This window comes from Periophthalmus magnuspinnatus, chromosome 3, assembly GCF_009829125.3.
Source record: "Periophthalmus magnuspinnatus isolate fPerMag1 chromosome 3, fPerMag1.2.pri, whole genome shotgun sequence".
In the NCBI taxonomy this organism is placed as follows: domain Eukaryota; kingdom Metazoa; phylum Chordata; class Actinopteri; order Gobiiformes; family Gobiidae; genus Periophthalmus; species Periophthalmus magnuspinnatus.
The window spans coordinates 23,366,126-23,391,627 of NC_047128.1; the positions used below are offsets into that span (position 1 = coordinate 23,366,126).

The window sequence follows — 25,502 nt, forward strand, 5'->3', positions numbered from 1 at the left end:
TATGCAGGCTCGTGATCACGTATGTTAGTCATGTTTGCAAACCCCGGTATGTCATTGTAATGCATAGCAGCGGGTGAGGGAGGTTACGGTAAGTGTGGTGCCTTAGGGCGATGGAAACAAAAAGCACCGTCTAATGTGTATGAATGATATACGCTGTGTCCTCACGATGCACTAAAAGTAGTTCATTAAAAACAATTACATTTATTTAAGTGACACTGATAACTTTCTGGAGTTGGCACGTCACCAGCAGGATTCCATGGAAACAGAAAGTTAAAACCATACTTCAGAACATTCTCCATGGATGATGCGTTTTATTACATATTGTGGAAGATTATAGCTAAAGGAACAAAATTTCCATGGAAACAATGAGTTAGCAGGCACAACTCTAGGCCAAGTAATGTAGTCAACGGGGCTTTAATGTCACTTTTTATTGAATATCAATAAGTGATTAGTTCTATTGTATTGGTAACAAGTAGGCCTGTTGCGATAACACATTTTGAAGTGTGATATAGTGCGGTAAAGTAAATCTAAACGATAAACAATAATATTGAAAATCCCCAAAAAAGTATTCTAAATGTTCAAAATTGTTAAAAAATAAAAAAATAAAATAAAAACTGCCATAAATAAATAATACAATGCAACACTTAAGCAGCTACTTTGTGTCTATATTGGGCCATAGACGTTCATAATTCAAACCTCGACATCTCATTAAATGTCATCGTAGTACCTAAAAATAAGTAAAAATGTCCCGCTAGTGCCCACAATAAATATTGACCCCCAAAAATGACTGTCACATCTGTCATGTATTGAATGACAAGTCGATATAGTATTTATCGTGGCAAGCCTAATGACAAGGTGACAGTAGTAGTATTATGAAGTGGAAGGATTGTGGTAGACAAGGATCAATACATGAAAAAAATCAATGTTGCGGGTGATGAGAGAACAACGGATCAGTTTAATTTAATAATGGTAATTCAATTCATATAGATGACAAGATGTTTTTTGGCAAAGTCTATATAAAGACCAGCGCAGCAAGAAACTGGAAGAATTCTAAATTATAATCAGTCAATGTCTAGTCTCAGATTTCTTCATTGATGGATTCACTCTCTTCATTGCAAAAAGTTCCCAGATTTTAAATAACCTATTAAAGTTGTGTTTGTTCTGTAATCTGTACTTTGTTTGTAAAGTGAATGGATATTTCTCCTTTTGTATTGGTGTCTCTTCACTTTAGTTGCACTTTAAGTTTAGCTCCAAATTCCGCCCTGTAACTGCTACTTTCAATGAGCTTCATTTGACTGGAGCTGAACACTATGGGTGACGTCACCTGACTTAGTCCACTTCTTTATAAGGTCTATGCCTCTACCACAGTGCACAAGAAACAAAAGTTTGATAAACCTTTGCAAAACTTAAAGTGGTTTTGCAGACATTGAGAACAGTTTATATTCCTAGCCTCCGGAGTTTAGATGCTGCTGACAAAGCCAAAAACATCCACTCACCACATTCTCCATCAAACAGGACCTTTGTTAAAATATTGAGCAATTTTGGTGCCAGATGATGAGATTTAAAGAGAGAAGTGATCATATCAAAGATGGTTGTATGACAGCTACGTTCCCTGTAAAATACAACAACAAAATGAATACATAAAAAGTCGTTTACATTGATGAGAAGAATGCCAAGAGATCAATAGCAAGGTTGCCAAGGTGCACAAATGTATTTTCAATTGATTTAGCATATTATTGATTGCGTTTGTAGTGTCCGGTTGCTAGATTCCAGGAAAGGGAGTGTGCAGCAGTGATGTACATAGTGATAATACTGGGATGGGGCCAGTCAATGATGAAGGACGCAGTGTTTTTAGATGCATTAGTGAGGTCATGGACTAATACAGAGCTCAGTGGCGCTCACATTGGCTTTCAAGGACAGAGAAGTGGGCTGCAGTGGTCTTTTGGGTGTTGACTCTATGTTACCATACACTATATACTACATGCATTTTTAGGCACTTTCTCTTATGTTATCACTAATCATGTCACGAGAGTTGACTCATAAGCCAAAGTAAATGAAATACAGTATATCTAGTTTTGATATTAGGGCATACTAGGGCTGTAGTTGACTAAAGAAATTCTTGGTCGACTAAAGACATGCCCTTTTAAATTATTCATTATCTACGATCTGACCATGTATCCGACCCACACTGGACGAAAAAAAATATTATAACAGAAAAGGAAATGTGTATTTATATGTAAAAAAGCAGATTAAACTCATAATTCACTCCCAAATCTTCAAATAGTTTACTCCATACTCTTTCCTTTCTGTTTAAAATAATTTGTTGATTAATACAAACGCTGGCCAACTAAGTCACTCTCGACTGATCGACTTATCGATAAGGAATCTTTTCCCAACTCTCAAATCTCTATTCATAATGCAGTTTGTAGCCCCCTTGTGACTTTTATCAGTTTACATATTTCGTAATGTTGAACCTGGAAAGCCATGCGTCTCTCCCTACTGAACTGTGAGTATTTTTAGCCCAAAACTGCCTGTGACCCCGTTAAACTTTTTGGAGTGAGCATGTCCTGTCTGAAGGCATGCCGTTCAACTCTGGCTTGGTCTTCTGGGACATAGCAACTGTGTGTGTGCGCGCGTGTGTGTGAGGGAGGGAGAGAGAGGGATTTAAAGCTTCTGTAATCAAAGCCAGAGAATGTGCATGCTTTCCCAGGGCCAGCTGACTGCACTCGAAACCATTACGGCAGCTCTCCACTGTTCTCCTGGTTCCTGCTCCTGAAGGCTGGTTGTGAATGTGGTCTTAGTGGTACTTGCGTGTGTGTGTGTGTATGTGAGAGGAGGAGGGCTATTCCGGCGCTGCATGGACTTCCTCTGTGTAATTCTCACAGTTTGATGGGGTCATGTGCCAGTCTCTGATCCTGGAGTGTTGGAGCAGCCTCATACGAAATGCATACAAGTTGTAATTTCAAAGTGTGAAGTTTAGTTAGGGGTCTTACATCTCTGACATGTTAGTGCCATATGAACCATCTCGCACTCTGAGGACTTCAGGGACCGGCCTCCTGCTGGTGCCCAGAGTCAGGACTAAAGGTGGGGAATCAGCGTATCAGTTTTATGCAGCTAAAACCTGGAGCAGTCTTCCTGAAGATGTGAGACAGGCCTCTACTTTGACAATGTTTAAATCCAGGCTCAAAATGTTTCTGTTTAGTTGTGTATGCAGGTTTTTATTCTGCACTCTTCTCTTTTAATGCTAATTTTAATATGATTATTTATGTATTGAGTTTTTGTATTGAGATTTTAATGTCTTTTGTTATTCTGTGTATGAATTGTGCAATACAAATAAACTTGAATTGCCTTTATGAGCGCAGAAGTGTTCCCGATTGAAGTAGTAGACTTAAAATTGAAGTCTTTAACATGTTATCCCTCTACAACCCATTAAACTCAGAAAAGTTGCAGGAAAATTATGATTCATACAATATCTTCAAAGTAATAGTTGTGACAGGCGGACACAAGAATCTCTCCTTACACTTCATTACTTCTAACTGTTAAATTATTTTCCCTCTAATATCCTAACTTACCAACAACGTCAGAGAACTGGAAGCCTTTTATAGAAAGTTTCATTCAACGCCAAATAGACTCCACTTACAAGGTTTTATAAACTGTAAACTCTCTGACTAAGCTCTAAATGACCTTCCAGTCTGCACAGTTAGTTCTGACATTTAAAAGCATAAACAAAGACGAAAAAATACTGTGTCATCTGCAGTTGCCATAGTAACCCTGCAGTGAGGGAGTGAGAGCCGACTGGGCGAGGGCTGGGGGTGAAATCGAATCAGGTTTAATGCAGAGACAGTGCACAGACTGGAGGAGCTGGGCTACAGAGTTACACTGAATACACCCAGACTATAGTTCCTTATCAGAAAGAGGAATAAGCATAATTGTATCTCTTAAATCATTACATAAAATAATAACAATAAAGCCATTAATATTACAAAAAATACACTTTGATGTAAAATAAAATGCATGTACGATGTTGATCTTTGCATTCTTTTAAAGGAAAAGGGGACACCAAATCTTACTTTAAAAACTACAGTACTTGCAGCTAATATTATTCTGATTAAAATGTGCTTTTCTACACAACCTTGAAAAATGCAAGGTCAACAGAAAGGTGGTAAAGATCAGAGGGGGATTAAGTCAAAAGTCAAAAACCACATAAAAAGTCCCCTAAGGCAACGATACATTTCTAATACCCGTTTCAACAAGATCCACTGAGAAACCAGAAATTGAACCAATGACCTTCTTGCTCCCAAAATGCCCTTTAGATTAGCTGGAAACATGTACAAGTCATATGATGATGGTAGCTACATGCAGGTACAGTTTAAATGACCTGAGGGAATAGCAGACTGCTCATTTTTGCTCACTCTGAGAACCTAGGCCTCTCTCTACACCCCGGGCAAAGGGACATCCCTCTATGTCTGGTGAGAATTAATAATCAATTTTTGAGCCTTATCCCAAACCTTAAGTGGCCGTTGACTTGTTTTCAGAGGGTGGCGTACTGGAGCTACACTGGCACAGCTTAAAGAGTGTCCATACATCAGCTACAGCCAGACCATAAAGCCTCACATCAAGAGGGTACTAGGTTTGAATCCTAGACCTAGACGGGGCCGTGGGAAGTTTGCATATCGTCTCCGTGTTTGTGTTAACACTGGTTGCCCATCCCCTTCTCCACTTCATAATCGCAGCTGATCATGCATAACCTTCCATCTGATCTAGTCTTTTACAACTTTCATGCATACAAAACTTGATTAAAATTACCCCTAAAAGTAAAAACACATTTACAAAACATCAGAATCTAACTATGGGCTGTTTATTAGAAGCACCGGGAACATCTCAACACTGTGAGCTTGTAACATAAAGCCAAACAAACAGACTGCTGGAGTGCGTACACATTCTCACACACTCTGCAACGCCACTGGCATCCTCTCGATCGTCCCATCTCTCTCTCTCTCTGTTCTTGTTAAACAGCACTTGGCCTATGGGAGCTCGGGGCCCGGCTAGCTTCCCATGCTAAACCAAAGAGTGGCGTGCAACAGTGCATGTGCTGTGCAGCTGACCTCGGGGACAATGGGCGCTCTGTGACAGGAGGAAATGTCCTTAGAGAGCTGCCAATGACACACAGACTGCGGAGAAGGATGGAGGGATGGAGGGGTGGAAGGCTGGGAAGAGTGATGGGGCCATGGAGGAAGAAGTGAGTGAGAAAGGGCAGGGAGGGGGGGACACTGGCTTAATTAAAGACAATAATGTTGTTTTTGTAAGGCCCCATGATAACAACAGGCCGTTTAGATGGCGAAAAGGGAGAGGAAGAAAGCTTGCATAAGTGTGTATTGCTTAACACGACGCACGCTTATAACAAATGTCAAGTATTTTTATATAATGTTTTATATTATATCTATAATTTCTACAATGTTTTCAATTTAATGCTATAATATCTGATTGGAAGGCCTTGTACCCGACCGTCCATGAGTGAAGAGCATGATACAGAATAAGTTGTCCAGCTCATTTAATTTTTTCTCTCTCTCTCTTACATTGAACCATGACAGAGAAACAACTGTCTGAGACAATTGTTTCCTTATGGGTCTTAGCCAACAATGTGTCAGCCTGGACAAAACAACTATATGGCTAGCAGATGCTTCTGTATGACTCTAAAATGCAACGGTTGATACAGTTAAGTCGTTTAAGTACTATCTTCTTTTGCAGCACTGCGAGGTCTAATGAGCATTTACCTGAACTAGTAGTAAAAGTCAGGTATGGGCTTTTTAAACACTGTACATTTCCAATGCAAACCTGTAATGCAACCGCAATATTTATTACATTTTAATGAATACCAAGTAGTAACTGAGTAGTAAATACCACAGTGGATCCCGAGAACAACTTCGGCATTATGGTGCAACAAAGAACAATAATTAAAAAACTATGATAAAATGTCATGATGTTACGATGACAGCTCATATTAAAGGTGCATTGCGGAACATTTCCAGTGAAGGGTGCACCATCTGCTTAGCTCCATTATTTATTTGAGAAGCAGGTCATGCTACCAGTAGATAGTAATCAAACAGATGCCGCATGGACACATTAAATGCCCTACTGTGAAACATTTCAGGCAAAGCAACAAAATCTCCATGAACATAGACACGAGGACCACCAGAAAAGTTATGCAGTGCAACATTAATTCCTGGGATACCTCAGTAGATACCAGTCTGAGGTTGGTAGAAGGCCACTGTAGGTCTATTCCTGCTGAGGACAGTTATGTATAGTCACACTGAAATGTTTGGGCTGCTGGACTATATCTGACCATCGGTGTATCTCCGCTTCACTATGAATGGCATGATATCTATGAAACGCAATTAAGCACCAGCTCGCTCACTCGGGTTTCTGCTCTCCTCTTGGCAACAACATGGCTATTTTTTTCCCCGCCGCCACTTCCCTCTCTCGTTCTCATACAGGCTTTCTCTGACTGTCGCCTGGCAACCCTGCTCATAAAAGTGGTTCCTCTGTGTGCGATAGGCTGAGGAAGGGACAGCACAGCCAAGTCAGGGGCATCACTCTCTCAGGACAGATCAGTTTAGGCTGTTCACCACATTTTAGAATTGGATGTCGTAGTTGTAAAAAAAATGGAGCGCGTATACAACTCTGGGGCAAGTCAATAGTTCTGAAAGAAATAATCAAATGTTCTTTTTCCAAACTTTCCATAAAACCCTAACTTTTAGAAGCTGTTGTGAAAGAAATCTCTTTTATTTTAAATTTTTCATGTTAAAAGATGCCTAAAGATGTTCTATACCATTCATAGGCCTGTCACGATAACAAATTTTGAAGTGCGATACATTGTTGAAGTAAATATAGACGATAAACGATAATATTGAAGCTTAAACCCAAGAGCAGATTTAAACCACAAAAGCCATTCTAAATTTACAATATCATTAAAAAATCATGAGCAGCAATAACCAGCAGAATGAAACACTTTAGTACTTAGTTTGCATCTGTAATGAGTCATAGACGTTATTAATTCAACCTTTTACGGCTTAAATCTGATCATGTAGCCAAAAAATAACTAAGTGTTTCCCAGTAGTGAACAGAAAATGTACACATGATAAATATTGACCCCCAAAAATATAGTACCAGCTTTTGTGTACAGAAGCATAACATGATATTGCAATTATCGTGACAAGCCTAGTCAATCATGCACGTTGCTGCGTGTCAGTAACGTAGCGATCTCCCCTGGGCGCTCTGAAGGGCAGGGTGACACATTGTTTTTGGCAAATCTAGCTTTTTCAAAACAATGGTGATCTAATAAATATGTTATGTGTTAGCAATTAATACCCCATATAAGTAAAATACCTCCTCTATAAAGTGCACAGTAATTACTGGGCACATTAACCAAATTATATTACCTAAAAAACAGACCAAAACACTTTAATTTGACAGTTAAGAAAATTCTGCCGTGACGTTTAAATGTTCTCACATGAAACAAACCTATTCATGTGTGAGACGAATGAAAAATTAGGACTGCTGCCGCTGCGATTAACAATTTAAAACTAAATATTATTTGTTTTGAACAGGAAAAGCATTCATAATATCTAAACAGGAAGCTGAAAACCATGATTGATTATATGGAAGTGTTTTTTTTCTCTTTGAGGCCAGTCCTGACCATTCCTATTTGAATGGTGAGCCTCTACACCAGGCTGAATGATGCGTGTGAGAGCTCAGTGCCTTGGCATGGCCTGAATAATGTCCCCATGTTTACACACATGCCTGGAGCTGTGTGCATGTTACGGCCCCATGCACGGCTCTGTGTGTGAGCATGGAGAGCAGGCAGGTGGTCCTCCTTAGTGGGGTTTCCGTGCTGTGAGCTGAGTAAGGAAAACTCCAGCTTTGTTGCATGTATGTTTGTAAGCACTGCACATTTCACTTTGGAACATACAATATTACATTTACTAGTGCCATTCTTCAACCTATAACATATAAGTTACCTGACAGACTCGAGTATAGCTCTGATTGAATAACTTACTGAAAATAATGCATGACTTGGATATTGTACTTTGGAGCTCAACAGTGACCAAAAGTTCCACAACAAAATTTTCCATTCATTTTTTCCCATAGACTTTAGTAAAAAAAAAAAAAATAAAATAAATAAATGCATTAAAAGTTTGAAAATTTGCTTAGGAGTAATCAGCTACGAGGCATGGTACCTAATGACCACAAGACCTATAATTCTATTCAAAATCTGTTTCTGAAACTTTATAAACCACAAAGTTATTAAAGCATTTCACAGGATCTTGCATTTTAAACAGCTTTTTAGGGCTTAAAACAACTGCGTTTCGGATATTAGACAGTACGTTGCTGGTTAGCCTCCGTGATGCCTTTGAACTCTTGATATTTTAATATTTCAAAAAGTCTATGGGGAAAAATAAATGGAATATTTATATCTGGAAACTAAGCAGGCTGTCACTGTTGAGCTCCATAGAGAAGCAGTAGCACAATGCAGCACCTTGTACATATCTCTAGATTTTGAGCCAGAAATGAGTCTATGTCCTGGCAACAAAGACATTGAGTGACACTGTGATATTGCATTGAATGGAATTTCCTCTGCTGTGTAATTAAAGTTATAGTAGCTTCTTTTCCACTTAAACCTTTAATACATTGCACCATTTAAAAGATCCAATGGGAATGCAATTTATTATCTAAAGGTAAAAGTAACTGAAAAATCTGCAATAGTCTGTAGATGTATATTCAGAGTTACTGTCTGCCGTTCATTAGGGCTGCACTTGGTCTTGCACACTATCTGAACCTACTTAGACATGTCGTGCATATCAAGCATCTCTGGCTTATGTAACCGTCTTCATGACACAATACTCTTTTAGTCCAACTAGTTTACTTAAAAACCAAAGCCCTGGACTCAATACTACACAGCTAGCAGTTTCACACGATTGTCTTGTTAATTTCTATATTTGACTTAAATTTTAGCATTTAAATTCTTCAGTAACTGTCACTGTTTTGACTCTTATCTTTTCGCCTGCCTCAGTCTTCCATACTATAAAAAATTGAGTGTCTCTTTCTGAATCCTCTCTGCTTCAAACTAAGTCATTCTGTCCACTGAAAATCAATAGACATCTTAGATAACCTTCTGTATATGACCCCTGTGGTTGTTTAAAAGATAACGTATAATTTATAAAGAGGCAGGTGATCTCCCTGATTTCTAAGGCAAGTGAATGACGTCTATTCAACAAATTTTACATTAGTAATTTGCATAAAAATGAAAAGTTTGATATTATTATTGTCTATTTTATTAATATTCTGAATTTATAGATTTGTATACGGTATATTAAAAAAATCTGCCCCAATTGATTACTGCCTGTTTAAATAAATAAATAAACAAAATTTCAAGCTATATTATCATGGTTTACGACTAACATTAGATTCTTGTGATAGAAAAAAAAAATTAATTGTGATCCCATTCCTGAAGTAATGCTGTTTTGGTCATCCTATCCTCCTATTGGTTAGTCTCTGTAAGGCTTGGAGTAAGTGACAGCCAATTTGACCAATCACAACGAACTCTCGGAAAAAGCAGATTACTTTATTTACCTCTTAACGGGCAAAAAAATAAAAAATAAAAAATAGTGTGCATGAATCACCCAAAGAAAATTTTGATATTAATCTTTACCACACACACCCCTACAACCCCGAACTTGATTGTACCAAGTGCATACAAGCCAGTCATAATTAAAGTTGATAGAGTTGTAAACCCTCCTCACTGGCGACCACAGCCAGGATCCCTGTGTCAGAGCAGTCGTATTATTAGTGGTAGCATTTCTTCCCAAATCAGAAGCACATTTGCCATAAACGTTCATTGCTTCCTGCCTCCCAGCTTCCTCCAACTTTACTCAAGGAAAAAAAAAAAAAAAACACGTTGCGAATGACTTTTCCATCCTCGCGCCATCTGCAGCTAAAGACAACTCTGCTCCAACTTCTTGTTTGGTTCCGTGGAGCATAGTAAATAATCAGAGATCTTTTCATGTGCCAGGGGAAACATCAGACTGTTTATTGAGAGCAGCGACCAAAATGAACATGAAATGGGTAGGCTTATTGTCGCATTGTGATTTGGCAGATTTTTACACCAGATGCCATGCCATATTAATGCGACTGGAGTTTGAAATGGTGTCTTAACCGCAGACACAAAGATGCCATCCATTTTTAGCAAAGACTTTACAACGTTTACCCATTAATTATTCTTATTTATCTTTATTTATACAGGGAGAGCCCGGTGAGAGCTCTGAGCCTTTCCTTTTCATGAGTGCCCTGTTCAAATACAGAAAAATACAAACAAAAAACAAATGAGCTTGCTAAACTCTTTGTCGCTGCTCATTGTTGTGCCTTCAGGTAAGAAAGTACAAGTTGTTTTGCTCCAGTATAGATATATTGGAAAAGCAGCTCTAAGGGTCAAAATAAAACCACTGTGCTGAGCTGTCTACAAGAGCAATTATGTCATTTAAAAATAAAAAGACTGTATGTTGTTTGATGTTATACTATATAATGCATAAAATACAATAAAATGACAATTGACTGATTTAGAGTTGCATGACCTTATATATCTGCTGTATCAAATTTGATACATCATTTTCAGTTTTACTAAAACATAGATTATAAAATTTGAAGTATTTTCACATTGCATCAACCCAGTAACTGTTCCTATTAATGTTTCAGTAAAAATTTTAATGTTTTTCTTACCTTAACCTTTTCAAACTTGGTAAAGTTCTTCTTCCTGTGTCTAACTCTTGAGTCATGCTAATCTTGCTGTGTCACTGGAAGGTCCTCTAATGAATAAATTATTACTCCCTGTTGGATTATCTGTGCACTGCATGTATCTGATTGTATACATCAGGTTTTTTAGGAAAAAAATATCACACTGCTAAAGTAGAGGGCTGAAAAACTCATGTATCAAATATGATACGTTTGGCGTTATAGGGTTAAAGAAGACCTATTGTGCTTGTGCCTGCTATATAATTATAATGTATGACACCTGTGGATCATTATGTTATAATTTGCACATTTTAAATCTCAATATTAATCTAAAACGACTGAATAAAAGAAACAAGTCAGCTGACCTCTGCGTTAGAAAACCCAATGAGAGCTGACGTCGCTGCAAACATCATCACAACAAACAGCCATGAAGTTGTCAGCCTTTCCGATGGATAGTTTGTACCAAAATGACTATGCGATGCTGCCGAATCCTATGGCAAAATAAGTAGAGAGCAGTGGATGTATGCTGGTGGAGGTGAACACAGAGGTTGTTTGGCAGTATGGCGTCTTGAAAATAAGTGATTAAAGATTGCTCAAACATGCATGAATCACTCCAATACAACTCTGAGAGGGTAAATGAGAAGGGGAGATGACAATAACATGGCTGAAAGTTCTGAAAAGTCAATTTTGAATGATAAATCTGTGTTAATTATAAAGCTTTTTTATCATCTAAGAACCAGGAAGTAAGGTTGCAGCTTTTTTCATCACTGTGAATAATTGGGATGCCAGGATAGCGCTAAGAAATTGAGTGCAAACTTATGACCTAGTTCTGTTTTTCACTTTTAAAACAGTAAGAATTAGGTACACCAGACAGATTTAGTAGATTCTGAATCAGGGTTAAATAAAGGTCAAGTCTAATTAAAAAGAAAGGAGAAAAGAAAGAACTTGTACAGCCTGAACTTGTACAAAGCCATCAAAGTTCATCAAAGTTCCATTAGCAACTATTACAAACCACATTATAAAGACAAATGCTTTTATATTTCGGAAGTCTTTGTTGCAGTCATATGAGGACAGGCTTACTACATCTGAATTTCTCCACACACATTCTGATTGATGATGTTCATTATTTGAAGCCTCAGTGGACCGCAGTGTGGATGGTAGTAAACATGTTCATAAAATCATCAGACACCCGGGTTCATGCTTTACTGCTCTGCCTCGTGTCATGTGGTCGCTCTCTGGGAGGAAGCCATTTTTATTAGCGCTGCATTATCATCATCATAAAGAACGGTGATAAAAGAGAAAAAAAGCTGAAAATGGTTTTAAATGTGCGGCGGTGTGGAAAAAAGTGAAGCAGTGTCATAATTTTCAGTAATCCTCACTCTACGTTCAATTACTCAAAGACATATTGTAATCGTTTTGTTTTTGCGTATTTTAAACCCGTATTCACTGGGAATTAGCAGCTATGTTTGCAGCCACATCAAAAATATGATCCTCGGCATATAGTTACATCTGATGTGAGTAATCGGATTTGTTTCTGATTGTTCATATCTGTGCAGGTTTTGACAAGGATAATAATTATGCAAAAAAAAGGACCAAAAGTTTAAAAGGGGGTGTGAGGGGGTATTACACTTCTATGGGTTGTAATTGTTAACGCATATTTAGATCACCATACTTTTTGTTTTGAAAATGTAATATTCGATGAAAACAATGTATTAACATGTTTAATATGTTTCACCTTTTGTTTTTGATGTTTTTGATGAGTCACATCACAATCGGCGAATCAGGTTTGTGAATTTGTCAGGCCTTGTTCTGTATCTTTTTGTATATTTATGGAGAATTGTTGCATGTCAACATGGGTGACGTAGGCTTGTTGGCTGAACTTTGGACAGAACTGCTAATCATAAAGAAGATTCAAATAGGGTTATCAGTGGAGTCTAGTTATCTGATTTTTACTGGCCATGCAAATGTGCCCAGTGTGGCAAAAGGCAAACAAAAAATACTGATGCTGCAATAATTTCTTTGGTGCAACACAGGACAAAGAAAGCACTTTGCCATAAGACAAAGACAGACAAAGGGCTGCTCAACTGCTCCCAAATGACATGTTAAATGCATTGCAATTAGTACAAGCGATTCAGACCAATATATATGCTAATAACCAAAGAAACAACATGCTGATAGCCTGTGAAAATGAGGATGGGCAGGTACTTTATTTCACCCAATTATCATTTTAAAGGGTCTGTACCAGATTTTGAACCAGCTACCTAGCTGTTAGCTATGTCCACAATAGTCCCTTCTCTCACAGTAGACATTATACCACGATAGAGAAACAAGTGGCAATTCTATCCACATGGTTTCATCTAATTAACTGAACCAATTTGATAATATGCAGCATCACACCTGGGTATTACTTCAAGAATGGACAACAAAATGCATCAATATGCAATACGATGTAATTAGTATGTCGCTCTTTCTTTACAAAGCTGCTTTTATAATACAGCCATGGGGTAAAGTGTGTAACCTTGAGCTAGAAAACTTAAAAGTCAGGTATAAGGTACACTCACACTTTCTCAACTTCTTCAAAATAAATTACAAAAAGGCTGAAACACTGACACAAGGATCACATTTCACACTACAGGGTTACCTTATATTTATATGTTTTGTTGTTTGTGGAGAAAATTATGGTACTTCAAAAATTGCAGCCTTTGCAGTTTGTGAATTGTGTCCATTAAAATTGCAGTTTCTATTCGATTACAATTCATCTTGCAGGACTAAGGCCTGTACGCACCATTTTGTGAAACTGACATATTTGCCAAGTTAAGTCACCAGTGTTTTGGTAACTGGCAAAAATAGAACTTCTGATAAAAGCAACGCAATAAATCACTGCAGTCCAGGGTTTGTGAGAATGAAGTGCCAGGCACGGCATAGACTAAAGAAATGAACTAAACCCAAATCAACAAAACCAAAATCTTTACATAAATGATCATGTTTACAATAGTTTTCGGCAATAATAGTTGAATAGGCTTTTTGGATCACAAAAACAGCATTCACCATATTTTTTAAAGAAAATAAAACGGTTTGATTATTGCGTCACAGACACTTCCGATTGTGGTTATCATGTATCATATTGGATCGTGCAGGATTCTCTTATTCCCAACACAAGTTTACATATAAAATAGGTATGAAATCCCTTCACTCCACAGCAATATTTGTGCAAACATAAGCTTAACAACAGATCTATCTTTCTCTTTCTGAGTGTATTCTTTTGTCCCATGAGACAGTCTACGCCATTGTATTTGCTGATTCTTTATATAGAAACATAACACAATTGGAACGCCTGGTCTCCATCACAGACATCTCAATCACACAAATACATGCCCTGGAGTCTTTTCCCATTAGTTTGGACAGCACACTTTCCACCAGAGTGCAGAGACGCAGTTGTAAGCTGTCATGGCTGGGCGTCACATGGAACGAGTCTAAATCACATTGTGTGCCATTTCAGTGCCTCCATTTTCTTATTGTCTTTGCCCTGTTTTGTCTCTTTACACGGCCAGTTAAAATTACATAACTCGAATAATCAGATTACCTGGGATCCAGAATATACACCTCTACAATACTACAAAGATGTGACTCTGTTCATCGGTTATTTCACCCCAGAGTTCAGATGGGCGTGATTGACATTTATATTAGCCAATCGGGGACATGCAGAGTCCGTCAGTGAGGAAAAAAATATTATAGGGGACTGAAAAACATCAATCAATGAGCGAATCACTAAGTTTGATTCTGTTTTAAATGACAGATGACCAATGAGCTCCTTCGTTTCACGTGCGTCACTGAAATAAACAAATCTGATTGCACAGTAGTGTTTTAATCTGGCTTGAGGTGTGACAAAGGAAGTGGTGACCAGACTGATATCTCTCCGATAAACCAACAATTAGGTATGTATTTCGATGTGTTTACGTGCAGAAAATATATTTGCGCATCAAAAACATCTGGTGACATGTTTCAGTTCAACAAATAGATTTTCGTATTCAAAAACTTTTATAATAATTCTTTAAAGCCACATTACTTTGCACTTTTTGAAATCAAATCGAAATTTCAATGGATGCAAATTGCAACGGCTACAGTTTTTTAAGTACCACAATTTCCCAACAAATAATAAAATATTCCGTCTTATTCTGCATAAAAACTGCTAACCTTGTAGTTTATCTGTACAAACATGCTCTGAAATGTGATTCTTGTGTTAGTTTCAGTTCATCATATCTTTTTGTAAATTCTTCGGGATGTTTAAAATGTGAACTTTGAACAGACTCCTTTTATTGGAACATAAATCGCAAATCTAATCGCAATCGTAATGCTTTGTTCAGCCCAAGATTTCTGTTGTGCATGTAAACATACCCAGTGTAAACCCAGGGGAGAGTGACTGCTTGTGCTCTGAGGTGGCATCTAAAAGCGCACTCCGGTTGACTCCGCTCATCAGGGAGCTCACGACAAGCACGTTTCTTCTTCCTCCTCCAAGATTTCACAAACTTGTTAAAAGTGTCTCGCCCACGTGCTCAGCATCCACACGGGTATAGCACCGCTCTCACACGCTCGGCTGTCCTTTTAGCGCGCTGTCAGGATACCGATGATTTGGCTGTGATCCATGTGAGATAAAGTAAGAAAAAAAAACAATAAAAGGCTAACAAGGAGGTAAAGAAAAGAAAACATTCCTTATGTTTTGTTATTCTTTGGTGTAAAGTTTTGCACAATAACAATACAAATACAGTATGCATTCATCTAATACAGACAAGGCAATATTTTTTGTTTTGTTTTGTTTTGTTTTCAGTCCAACTATACAATGAATGCAGAAAAAAAAAATCAAAAACAAGAAATACACAAAGAACAGAAAAAAAGTCCATTTACAATACAATGAGATAGTACATTTCAAAATTGGCAGAAAGTTTTATAGTTTTAATTGGATCATAGAAATGGTCCCAGCAGGTTCTCCCTGTGTCTGGATGGGCACTCTGGTTTCTTGCATGCACAGTATTATTCCAGCTATGCACTCCTCCTGATCCTGGACAGTGTTTGGTGAAAGGTTCCTAGACACTGCGGTTTCCCACTGTGGCTGACAAGGTCAAACTTGGCTTAAATGCAAAGGACAAATTGGGGGCAGTTGGTAAGACATAATCTTAACATGTGGGCATTCATTTCTAAACATGTACATTAAATAGCATCAAACATTTATTCACCAAAATTTTAGTTGCTAATTGCTATGGCAACAGCCCTAATTTTTCATTGCTCTCAAAACCATGGATAGCCTTGTCAGAACATGGCCGCAAATGGCTATTGTTCACTTTACTTGTGCACAAAGAATGAAGAATGAAGACTATAACTTTCTAACAGGGGGACATGGCGCTGGACTCTGGACACAGCAGATTCTGATTTCATAAAGTTTGTGCATGCGTCATGGATATAAACACTTTGGATGCACTGTTTAGATGTTACTTTCTTCAAACGACAGAAGTAGAGGCTCTTGAACAGGACAGACAGGTGAGTGAACCTACTTCATGCGCGCATATTAACAGCAGGTCATTGATAAAACGTACCTCTATTTCTCTGTTATGAGATCATGCAGTTAGGAGAGCACAGCCACAGGCCCACACTGTATTTAATTTAAAGAATGTGTGTGTATTTGCTGTCATTAGAGGCTGATAATTGAAAACAGCACTTTTTCACCAAGTCCAAATTTGGTTTCTATTTAAATCAGTGTGTGGTTTGCTCTTTGGTTTAGCTCTTAAATGTATGAATTTATATCCAGTTTATTAGTTGCACGGACGAAAATCATTGAAATGATTACAGTAGATGTGTTTTGCTTGTGGCTGAAAACAGTGTGTCTGTTCTGTGCATCTGGCATGAAATGAAGCAAGGCTTCCATGTGATCAAATAGTCAAACAGCTCTGTTAATATCACTCGTGTTAATATACTGTAATGAAAAAACTGTAATGTAATTGAAAAAACTAAATAAAAAACTACATTTTAATCTATTTTATATAGCCCACATTTTTACACAACCACAAACATGCATAACAGAACACTGTTGGTTGCAGAACAGCTCTGCACATTTCAGCTCGTATTTAAGTACTGGTACAAAGGCAGAGCTGGATGTCTTCAGTACTTTCGCTGTGTACCCACCCGCTCTTTAAAAGCCACATATTCATATGGCACATGGCACAGAGACAGGGAAACTCATTATGGGTCCCAGCGCCTACTTCCATCCATTTAACAAATCTATTAGGGAACACAGCACAACACGCAGAGAAGAGCAGCGATTGTGAAGAGGCAAATGTGACAAATAGACTTCAATAGCAATGAGTCATGATTCACTAAGTACTGAGCATGTGTGTTACACAGCATTATGTGCCAGCAGTGTCTCCCACTGGCGCCAATCTATGTGAATTAAGGTCGACTTTTATAGTAGTTTTGGACACTCTGTGAGTCCAAGATTACCTTCTACAGCTCGCTCTCTGTGACTTTTGAGATATATTTCTTGTTAATTTTATTTTTTTAATGTTGTATATTTTCAGATTACTGACAACTATACAACATTTCTCATGTGAATTCAAAAGGGTGAAAGTTAATTGTAATTAAATGTACACTGTGTAACTTTTCAGGTGGAGGGTTTGCTCATCTCCAGGGATCTCAGGGGAGGCAAGCAGATGATGCCAAAAGTCAGATCTGAAGAGGCCCCTTGCTCACACAGAGAAGAGGCCTGTTTTTCAAGGTATTTTTGAGCAATAAAAACACCTGCAACTGAATAAATGCAAAATAGATCACATTAATACAATGCTGTGGAACAATACAGACAAAGCAATAACATTGCCTCTAACAGAGAAATTGCAGTGCTGTGCTCTAGGGCACTTACTCACAGCTCAATCCCTGTTATCTTAGCCTACGTCATCAGAGGTATAATACTCCCTACAACGGAAGGTTCAATCCGGGTGCTGGGTTCTGTACTGATGTTAAATAAACTCCTGTGCTACTAGTCCAGTGTCAGGCCTCTTCTCTTCAACTCTTGGGCTACTACAATTTATTATACAACAATCTCCATGGAGACAACCAGGTAGCGGACCCCCACCAGAAAAGTTACATAGTGCACCTTTAACTGAAACACACTCCAATGAATTTGCAAAAAAGAAAACATTGCTGGGTTTTAGGAGCCTTCTTTGCTCACCGTTCTTGGATGCAAATGTGGAGGGCACGATACATGGAAGTGCGTGTGTGGCGGAATATGTAATGAGCTGACAGAGCCGGCTGATTTCCTGTCTGCACCGTAAAAACAGCGGGGGTCTCTTCCTGTCCTGATTCTGTAGGACACCTGGGGAGAACCCACAGCCCCATCACATGTAGACTGACTACAGCTGTGTGGAAGGAGCTACAAGAGAAAGCTACTACGTTTATATGCATGCCAGGAAAACGGGTAACTGGTCTAGTCCAGTTTATGCCAAATTGTATCTAAACCTGGTAACCACATTTGACGTTTCATACATAGAATTTCAAAGATCTAATGACACTTCTTGAGAAATCCACGTGTACATTTATTAGCAATTATAGGCGCAAATATTTATTGCTGATGCTAAAAAACAAAATGCACCTGGATGTTTCTTTGCCCCACATTTGCATCTGTTTGGGTCTTTGTCCTGCATGTAGACTGTGCATGTAAACATAGTGTGTGTGTGTGTGCTTGGATATCCACTGCATGTTACAGCGTATGCTAGGAAAAGACTTGGGAGAGGCGTTCAACTGCATGAGATAAGAAACAGCCAGAAAAATATAGGTGTTTGGATGTGTACTCGATTTTTAGATTTTCATCAATGACACAAACTATGGTCCTTCCAACGTGGACTAGCCTGTTGTGTGATTGTTTCATTGTTCTGGTCTGCTATGTTAAAGTAAAAGTAGCCAGCCCTTCATTGTGTTTATTTGCACTCCACAGATAGCATTTTCTTTTACTTAACGTCTCATAGCTCCTTAATCAGTTCTTTGACCTGCTATAGACTAGGGCAAGAGTAGTCTCACACGTTTTGGGGCAAGGACAAATTGAATTTGTTTGTTTAGCGCACTCTGAGTTCTCTGTGCGTGTAAACATAGTAAGCGTCTATACCCTGGTCCTGCTGTGGTATAGATAGGCTACAGTAATATTAATAGACTGCAGTGTGAACTAGTCTGACCTCCACTGCTCTCAACCCACATACTCAGGAAACTGGAGCAGATTGCTTGAATTTAAACAGGGTCAAAATGGAGAAAATAGCAGCAAAAGAGCCAAAATAAGCCCTGAATGTTTGTAGTGGAAATTCGCTCCATAAAACATTAGACCAGTAGAACCAATTTCCTCTTATATTGTAGAAAATTCTGTTAAAATTCAGCAGTTCTGAAGTAAAACCTTTGTGTGATAAACAATGATAAAAAAGAAAAAAAATTATTAGATATTGATGAAAGTTGCATGTGATTTTTAGTCAAGTGGATTGTATCTTCAGTTCAGTTCAGTTATAAAAAAGTATAAAAAGTAAAAAAAAAAAAAGTAAAGGAGTATTAATATAGCATTAATATATGACCTCCTGCATATGATATGTTTTAAATGATATAACAGCAGATGTGTTTACAACTTTTTTACATAAAGTGCAATTCACTAGGACTTAGTTTTGCTCAACCATTATTTAAACAGGAGAACGTCAATGAGATTAGACATTTCAAAACGGACTGTACCAACTTATAGCAAAAGAAAACTAAAATCTGTCAACTCTGTAAAACCTTGTAGGAGTGAAGATGTTTCGCTGCTCATCCAGAAGAAGAAATCAGAAACCAGGTCACAAAAACTGAAGAAGTGGCTTGGATGAGCAGCAAAACGTATTCACTCCTACAACATTTTGTCCAGTTGGCAGATTTTATTTTTCTTTTGCTATGGATCAGACCTGGACGACTGAGGGATTAAACATCTACCAACTTATCGAAATCACAAACTAGTTAAAATATAGAAAAGACAAGGTTATGTTGTTGCAAATATTAATTCACACGATCAACAAAGAAACAAAAATTGCAAGAAATATTATGAATAGCCTAACCCTCAAACTGCACTATTTTCTATTGCAATCAACTGATACACACTCCTTACAACATTAAAAACCCCTTTTAAAAAATGTATCTTTAATCCACAAATCAACAACAAAGACACCCAAACCTCCAGTGCCCTGCTCTACAAACATGTCTTCGTACTGCATAAAAGTATAATGAGTATTTTCCTTTTCCACACCCTGCTACTTCAAATACTCAGTACATATCTGACATACTTCCGTTTGTCTTTGTAAACATTGATTTCAAGAGATATGCAAACTGATCCTTTAGGCTGGGGGAACCACTTTGATCAGACAAGCTACCCGCCCGCTTGATCACATCTCGAGGATCCTAATAAGGGTTGCCATGTAAGCTCAGTGTCTGGAGATTTCTCACCAAAACAACAACAAATTCGTAGCGTCCTACCTCGAGTGTTGGTTGCCATGTCTGCCACTTTCTGAAAGGCATCCAGGAAGGCCACAGCAGCTAAGACAGTGGTTCTAGACACAATGGAGATACATAAGCGGTTGCATAATATTTGTACTTTCTAGACATGCTGAGTACAGACTATCTAAGATTATGCAATTTATTAAATGGAAGGGGATACTTACCGGAGTTGTGAGTGCAGCTTGGTGGCCTTGGCGCTGAAGTCCTCCCATACAGGATAGGAGCACTAGAAACAGAGTACAAAGAGGTTTGATGAGATTTTATGAAATGTCTTTCATGTGTTTTTGATATTATATTAACAATTAAGTAGTTCTTTCCACTTGAGGGAGTGAGTGAAGAGTTTTGTGGGAGTGCGGGTGGGTGAAGTTAGTGCTAGTCAATAATAGTCAATAATAGTCTATAATAGTTATAGTTTTATAAATCTAATTTTCTTTAAGTAATACAACCTTGATTTCTGAGGTTGATCAAATAAATAATTTCATGGGAATCTATAGTTAAAGCCATGCTACTATTACAGCTGAAGAAACAGCATTTCCATGGAGACATGCAGAATGAGGCCCTGCTTCAGGCCAAGAGTCAGGTTTGTGGAGATGCAAGCCCATGCTGATCAAGTTTTTTTTGTGTTTGTTTTTTTTTTTTTGTTGCTATAAACACAACCAAAATTTAAAAGTCTAGTCTAAAGTGCCTATTTTTCGCTAAAAGGTTACGCAATTTAGCTTTAAACCTGCCCTCCGTAAGTTGTAAATTCATTAGATTTTCTTTTACCAGTAGATGGCAGATGAGAAACCTTTTCCCTCCCCTCACCTGGGCTTTGTTCAGGCTCACCTCTGCTCTCTGCTCTTTTCTGTTAGGCCACACTATCAGACTGCAGAAACATAGACAGCATCTAGTGGTGACATGTGAGAATGCAACATGGCTGAGTAGCTTTAAAGTATGGTTTTTTTTTTTTGTTTTTTTTTGTTTTTTTTATCACCTGCAATAAAATGTAACGGAATAACAAAAAATAGTGTAACAACAGTTCTAAAAACACAGCTGTAGACTGATCTGGTTTGACAATTTAAATCAATTCTGATGCTGTAACATTATTTCCGTGGTAGCTATTACTTTCACTTTATGGAAGACACTTGGGTTCGGTGCCTACCCATTTACCAAATATTGTTTGGACAAAAAAAAAAAACTGTAAATAGTATATTTTCATACAATTGTGAGGTTGGATCATTTTTCTTTTTCACTTACTTTGTTCTGCCTAGACATTCATACATTAATAAAACATTTCAGTATCACTCTAAGCTCATCATAAATCAAATTCCATATTCCCCTAAAACGTGCCCCCTCCCCATGCACCGCTCTCTTTATTCCACTTGCACCCCACCCTAGTGCTTTTTCCCCACACTCAGCATCATCTTCCCCAAAAATATGATCCATGTCTCCGGTCCCCAAGTGCAGCCAGCTCATCTATCTACCCACCCAAACACAGATATATGAAGAGGGGGGTTTTGACAGCTATAGCGGCATCAAAGAGACTTGCTACCACCAGCCACCATTACGAAGCTGTGTCTCTGCCGCATGCGCCCCCTCACTCCTCTCTCCCCCTCCTCCCACACCCCAGCCGCAGCAGATTACATTATACTTGATCCAGGTTAACCCCTCGCACTGTTAAGAGCCTGTGAATTGTATAAGTGGGGTGCGGGGCGGGATTTGCACATGTATTTTATTTTGTTGTGTATTGCTCAAAGAATAGGACAAATGGGCAAAAAAATATGTATGTTGTGACAGTTAGCATCATAAATTGGCGATATAAACATTAGATCTGTTTTCAGGAGTGAATGTTATATTGGCTGAGTTGGTAAATAGCAAAGCATTTTATATTCAAGGCACTCATAGCGGTTTACATAAAGGAACCACTCACCCATTCACACACACCAGAGTACGTAGACACTGAAGGTAAGGTGGGTTAAGTGTCTTGCCCAAGGACACAACGACAGCATTCATCTGTGGGAGCTGGAATCGCGTCGCTAACCTGTGTGTCAGTAGATCTGACCGCTCTGCCAATGACGTTTTATGTTTTATGCAGCTAAAATCTAGAACAGTCTTTCTGAAGATGTGAGACAGGCCTCTACTTTGACAATGTATAAATCCAGGCTCAAAACGGTTCTGTTTAGCTGTGCATATGACTGAAAGGTTTTTTATTCTGGAATTTTCTCGTTTAATGTTAATTCGATGATGATTATTTGTAATTATTTATGTTTTGATTTGTTGTATTGTGATCTCTTTTTTATTCTGTAAAGCACTTTGAATTACTTTGTGTATGAATTGTGATATACAAATAAAGTTGCCTTGCCTTTATGTCAAGACCAGGATTCAAACCGCCAACCTTCGGATCAGAGGATGAGTCTACTTACTGAGCTACTGTTGCCCGCAGTACATTATGGTAACATGTACTGGATGACTGGCTTTGACTGGCGACGTAGCATGCTATCTTTGAAATGAAAATTGCATAGTAATTACAGGATGATGTATTCTATGACGGTTAGTGAGTAAGTGATTTGTGTCATAATCAGCAAATATCAAATCAAAATACTAATATTATTGTGGGTTTTTTTGTGGGTTTTTCTTTTAAATTATGATTACTTGAATGTTAGTAGCAAATACAGTACACTATTACGTGGAGATTGTGTTCTATGTGCAAATTGTCATGTTTTACCAAATGTGTATGAAAACCGAACATACTGGTGAGTATATATGGAGCTAGAATCTGAGGATAACCCTTCACCATCTCTTTGGCACTAACAGTCTGTGTGTTTCTTTCATCCCGCTTGTTTAATGCAGTCTCAAATCACAGTCCGATTTCCCCCTGGTACCATATCATCCACACATGCCCCCTCCCATGCCCCCTCTATGCCCCCTCCCTCCCTGTTTGAAGTGTCCCATGAAGCTGCAGCAGTGCGGATGGGAGATAAGCGGTGACGCCCTCCTCCACACACACACACACACGCACACACACACGCACACACATAGGGCTCATTAGCATTTTGGTGTATTTTAATCCAGTGGAGTCCTCCGAGAGTGAGATAGAGATACAGTATATGAGTGAGAAGTGCTCTGCCTCTTCAGCATGCAGCGGGTGGAGATGGGCGGTTAGATGGTTGGTTGATGGGACAATGAGGCAGCAGAGTAAGTGCAGCAGTTTACATAATTTCTTTCATTAAAGTCATGTTACAGTACTGTTAAGTCTGAAATGAAGTCTAAGTGATATTAGTTTAAAGGGCCCATGCTACACTATTTTGATGATGTGTTGTGATCTATGTTTAAAAAAAAAGGGTTTTCCTCATCAAAAACGTACGTGGAGTTAGGTTTCATTGACACTCACTATCACTATCATCACTACTGAAGAACAGGTAAAAGGTAGTTGTTAGTTGGAGATGTGGACAGACTAAATAAAGGGTCACTCGAGCATATGTCAATGAAACAATTCACATATCCGGGTATGTTTTTGAGGGGGTAACAATGTTCTAAAATGGCTTAGAGATCACAAGAGTCAATTTTGTGTAATATAGGACTAGGCTAATGAATATTATCCCAAATTTAATCTACTTCAATCAGCAGTATTTCATACCAGCCACGTACCACACATGCTCCCTCTTTTACCAACTTTAAATATGATCCCCAACCTTCATGCAAAACCTACAATCATCTCTGTAAACTTGTATTATTTCACCTTAGGAACTACACTTTTCTGGTCCATGCCTTTGTAGTGTAACAAAACTAAAACTTCAAACTCGATTTTGATACTAAGGAATACTACAATGATGATACAAATAACACTGTCTTTAGATAACAGAATGTGATTTTCAACATTAAATAATAGTATTTTCTTTTATATTGCCATGTGGTCTTATATCTGTGTAATCCTTACTAAGTCTGTGTGGTTTTATACTTTGCACTGTGACTTTTTCAGTACTGATATTTACTTAAATTATTTTTAGAATTGATTGATATTTGGTTATTGATACTTTTGACAATCCTATGCCTCTGTCTCCTCCAGACTAGACGACTGCAATACACTCCTAATTGGGGTCCCTATAGCAGAGACTTGCAAAAAGGGTGTGAAAGTATTAGTAACAGTTTTAAAAGGCAACTGAAAACATTTTTTCTGACTGTTGCTGATAGATCTTATCTTCTTATCTTCGTTTTCTACAGCACTTTGAGGTTTGTATTCAAATATAAAGTGTATTACAAATAACTTGTTGAGTTATTATTCATTACAGTATAACCAACATGTATGAAATCTATATATATGTGTCAACTATCATTCACATAAGGCCGTTTGGTATGTTCTTTTTATACAGGCATATTGTACAGACAGTTTGAAAATATATTTTACTAAAACAATTGGAAGGTCAGAATGTTCAATACATTACTAACATGCACATTTACAGAGCAATTTATGTAAGCCTATATAATGGTAACTTTTTCTTCTCTCCTGCTCTATCCACTGTGTACTGTTACATCACTATATATATTGAATAAACTCTTTGTCTGTGAACCTTTTGACTATAGACCTTGGTTTGAACGTCTAGTCAGGCGGGTAAACACACATATCATGAAGAGAAGCAAATGCATGACATAAAGGCTGATATGATGGGGAAATTCAAATAAGACACAAGGCCAACTCAGTGATATGACATCTCACAATACTACAGTATATACATATATAGTTTCCAGGACAGAAACATTGAATAAGCAGCTTGCGAGTCAAACTATGCTCACTGTGTGCTGTCTGCATCTAATTATAAAGTGTTTTATAGTTAGATTATCAGAAACTGCACGTTAGTTGTCGTTAGCTTTACCATGATGGCAAAACTCTGACCTCCGAAAGTTGTGAACAGTGCTTTTAAACTCATTGTGGTGAATAATTAGAATGGTCAGAATGCATGATATAAGTGAGGAATAACTTTGGACAATAGCAAACCATTTAAAATGAACTAGTACTGTTTTTCAAGTTTTTTAAGATATGTAAATAGGCACAGCACCTTTAACTGCTGCCATCATTACAAAAGTATAGTTATTCATTTCTGTGTCTTAATCTTTTGAAATATAACCAAAATATGACTGCACTGAGCAAAGGGAAATTAGAAAACTTTTAGATAAGTTCAATTTCCACAGTACTTTCCAAATAT

The 25,502-nt window shown here is 38.0% G+C and overlaps 1 protein-coding gene across 1 annotated transcript in view; it reads right to left on the reverse strand.

The window, feature by feature from the left end:
* Positions 1-25,502, reverse strand: part of mtss1lb (MTSS I-BAR domain containing 2b) — a 78,343-nt gene that overhangs the window by 36,811 nt on the left and 16,030 nt on the right. Inside the window, exons 2-3 of the mRNA XM_033989270.2 lie at positions 20,487-20,548; positions 20,302-20,375 (exon numbers count right to left, since the gene is read on the reverse strand). Of these exons, the coding sequence (XP_033845161.1) occupies positions 20,302-20,375; positions 20,487-20,548 (136 nt within the window). The remainder of the gene's footprint in view (positions 1-20,301; positions 20,376-20,486; positions 20,549-25,502) is intronic.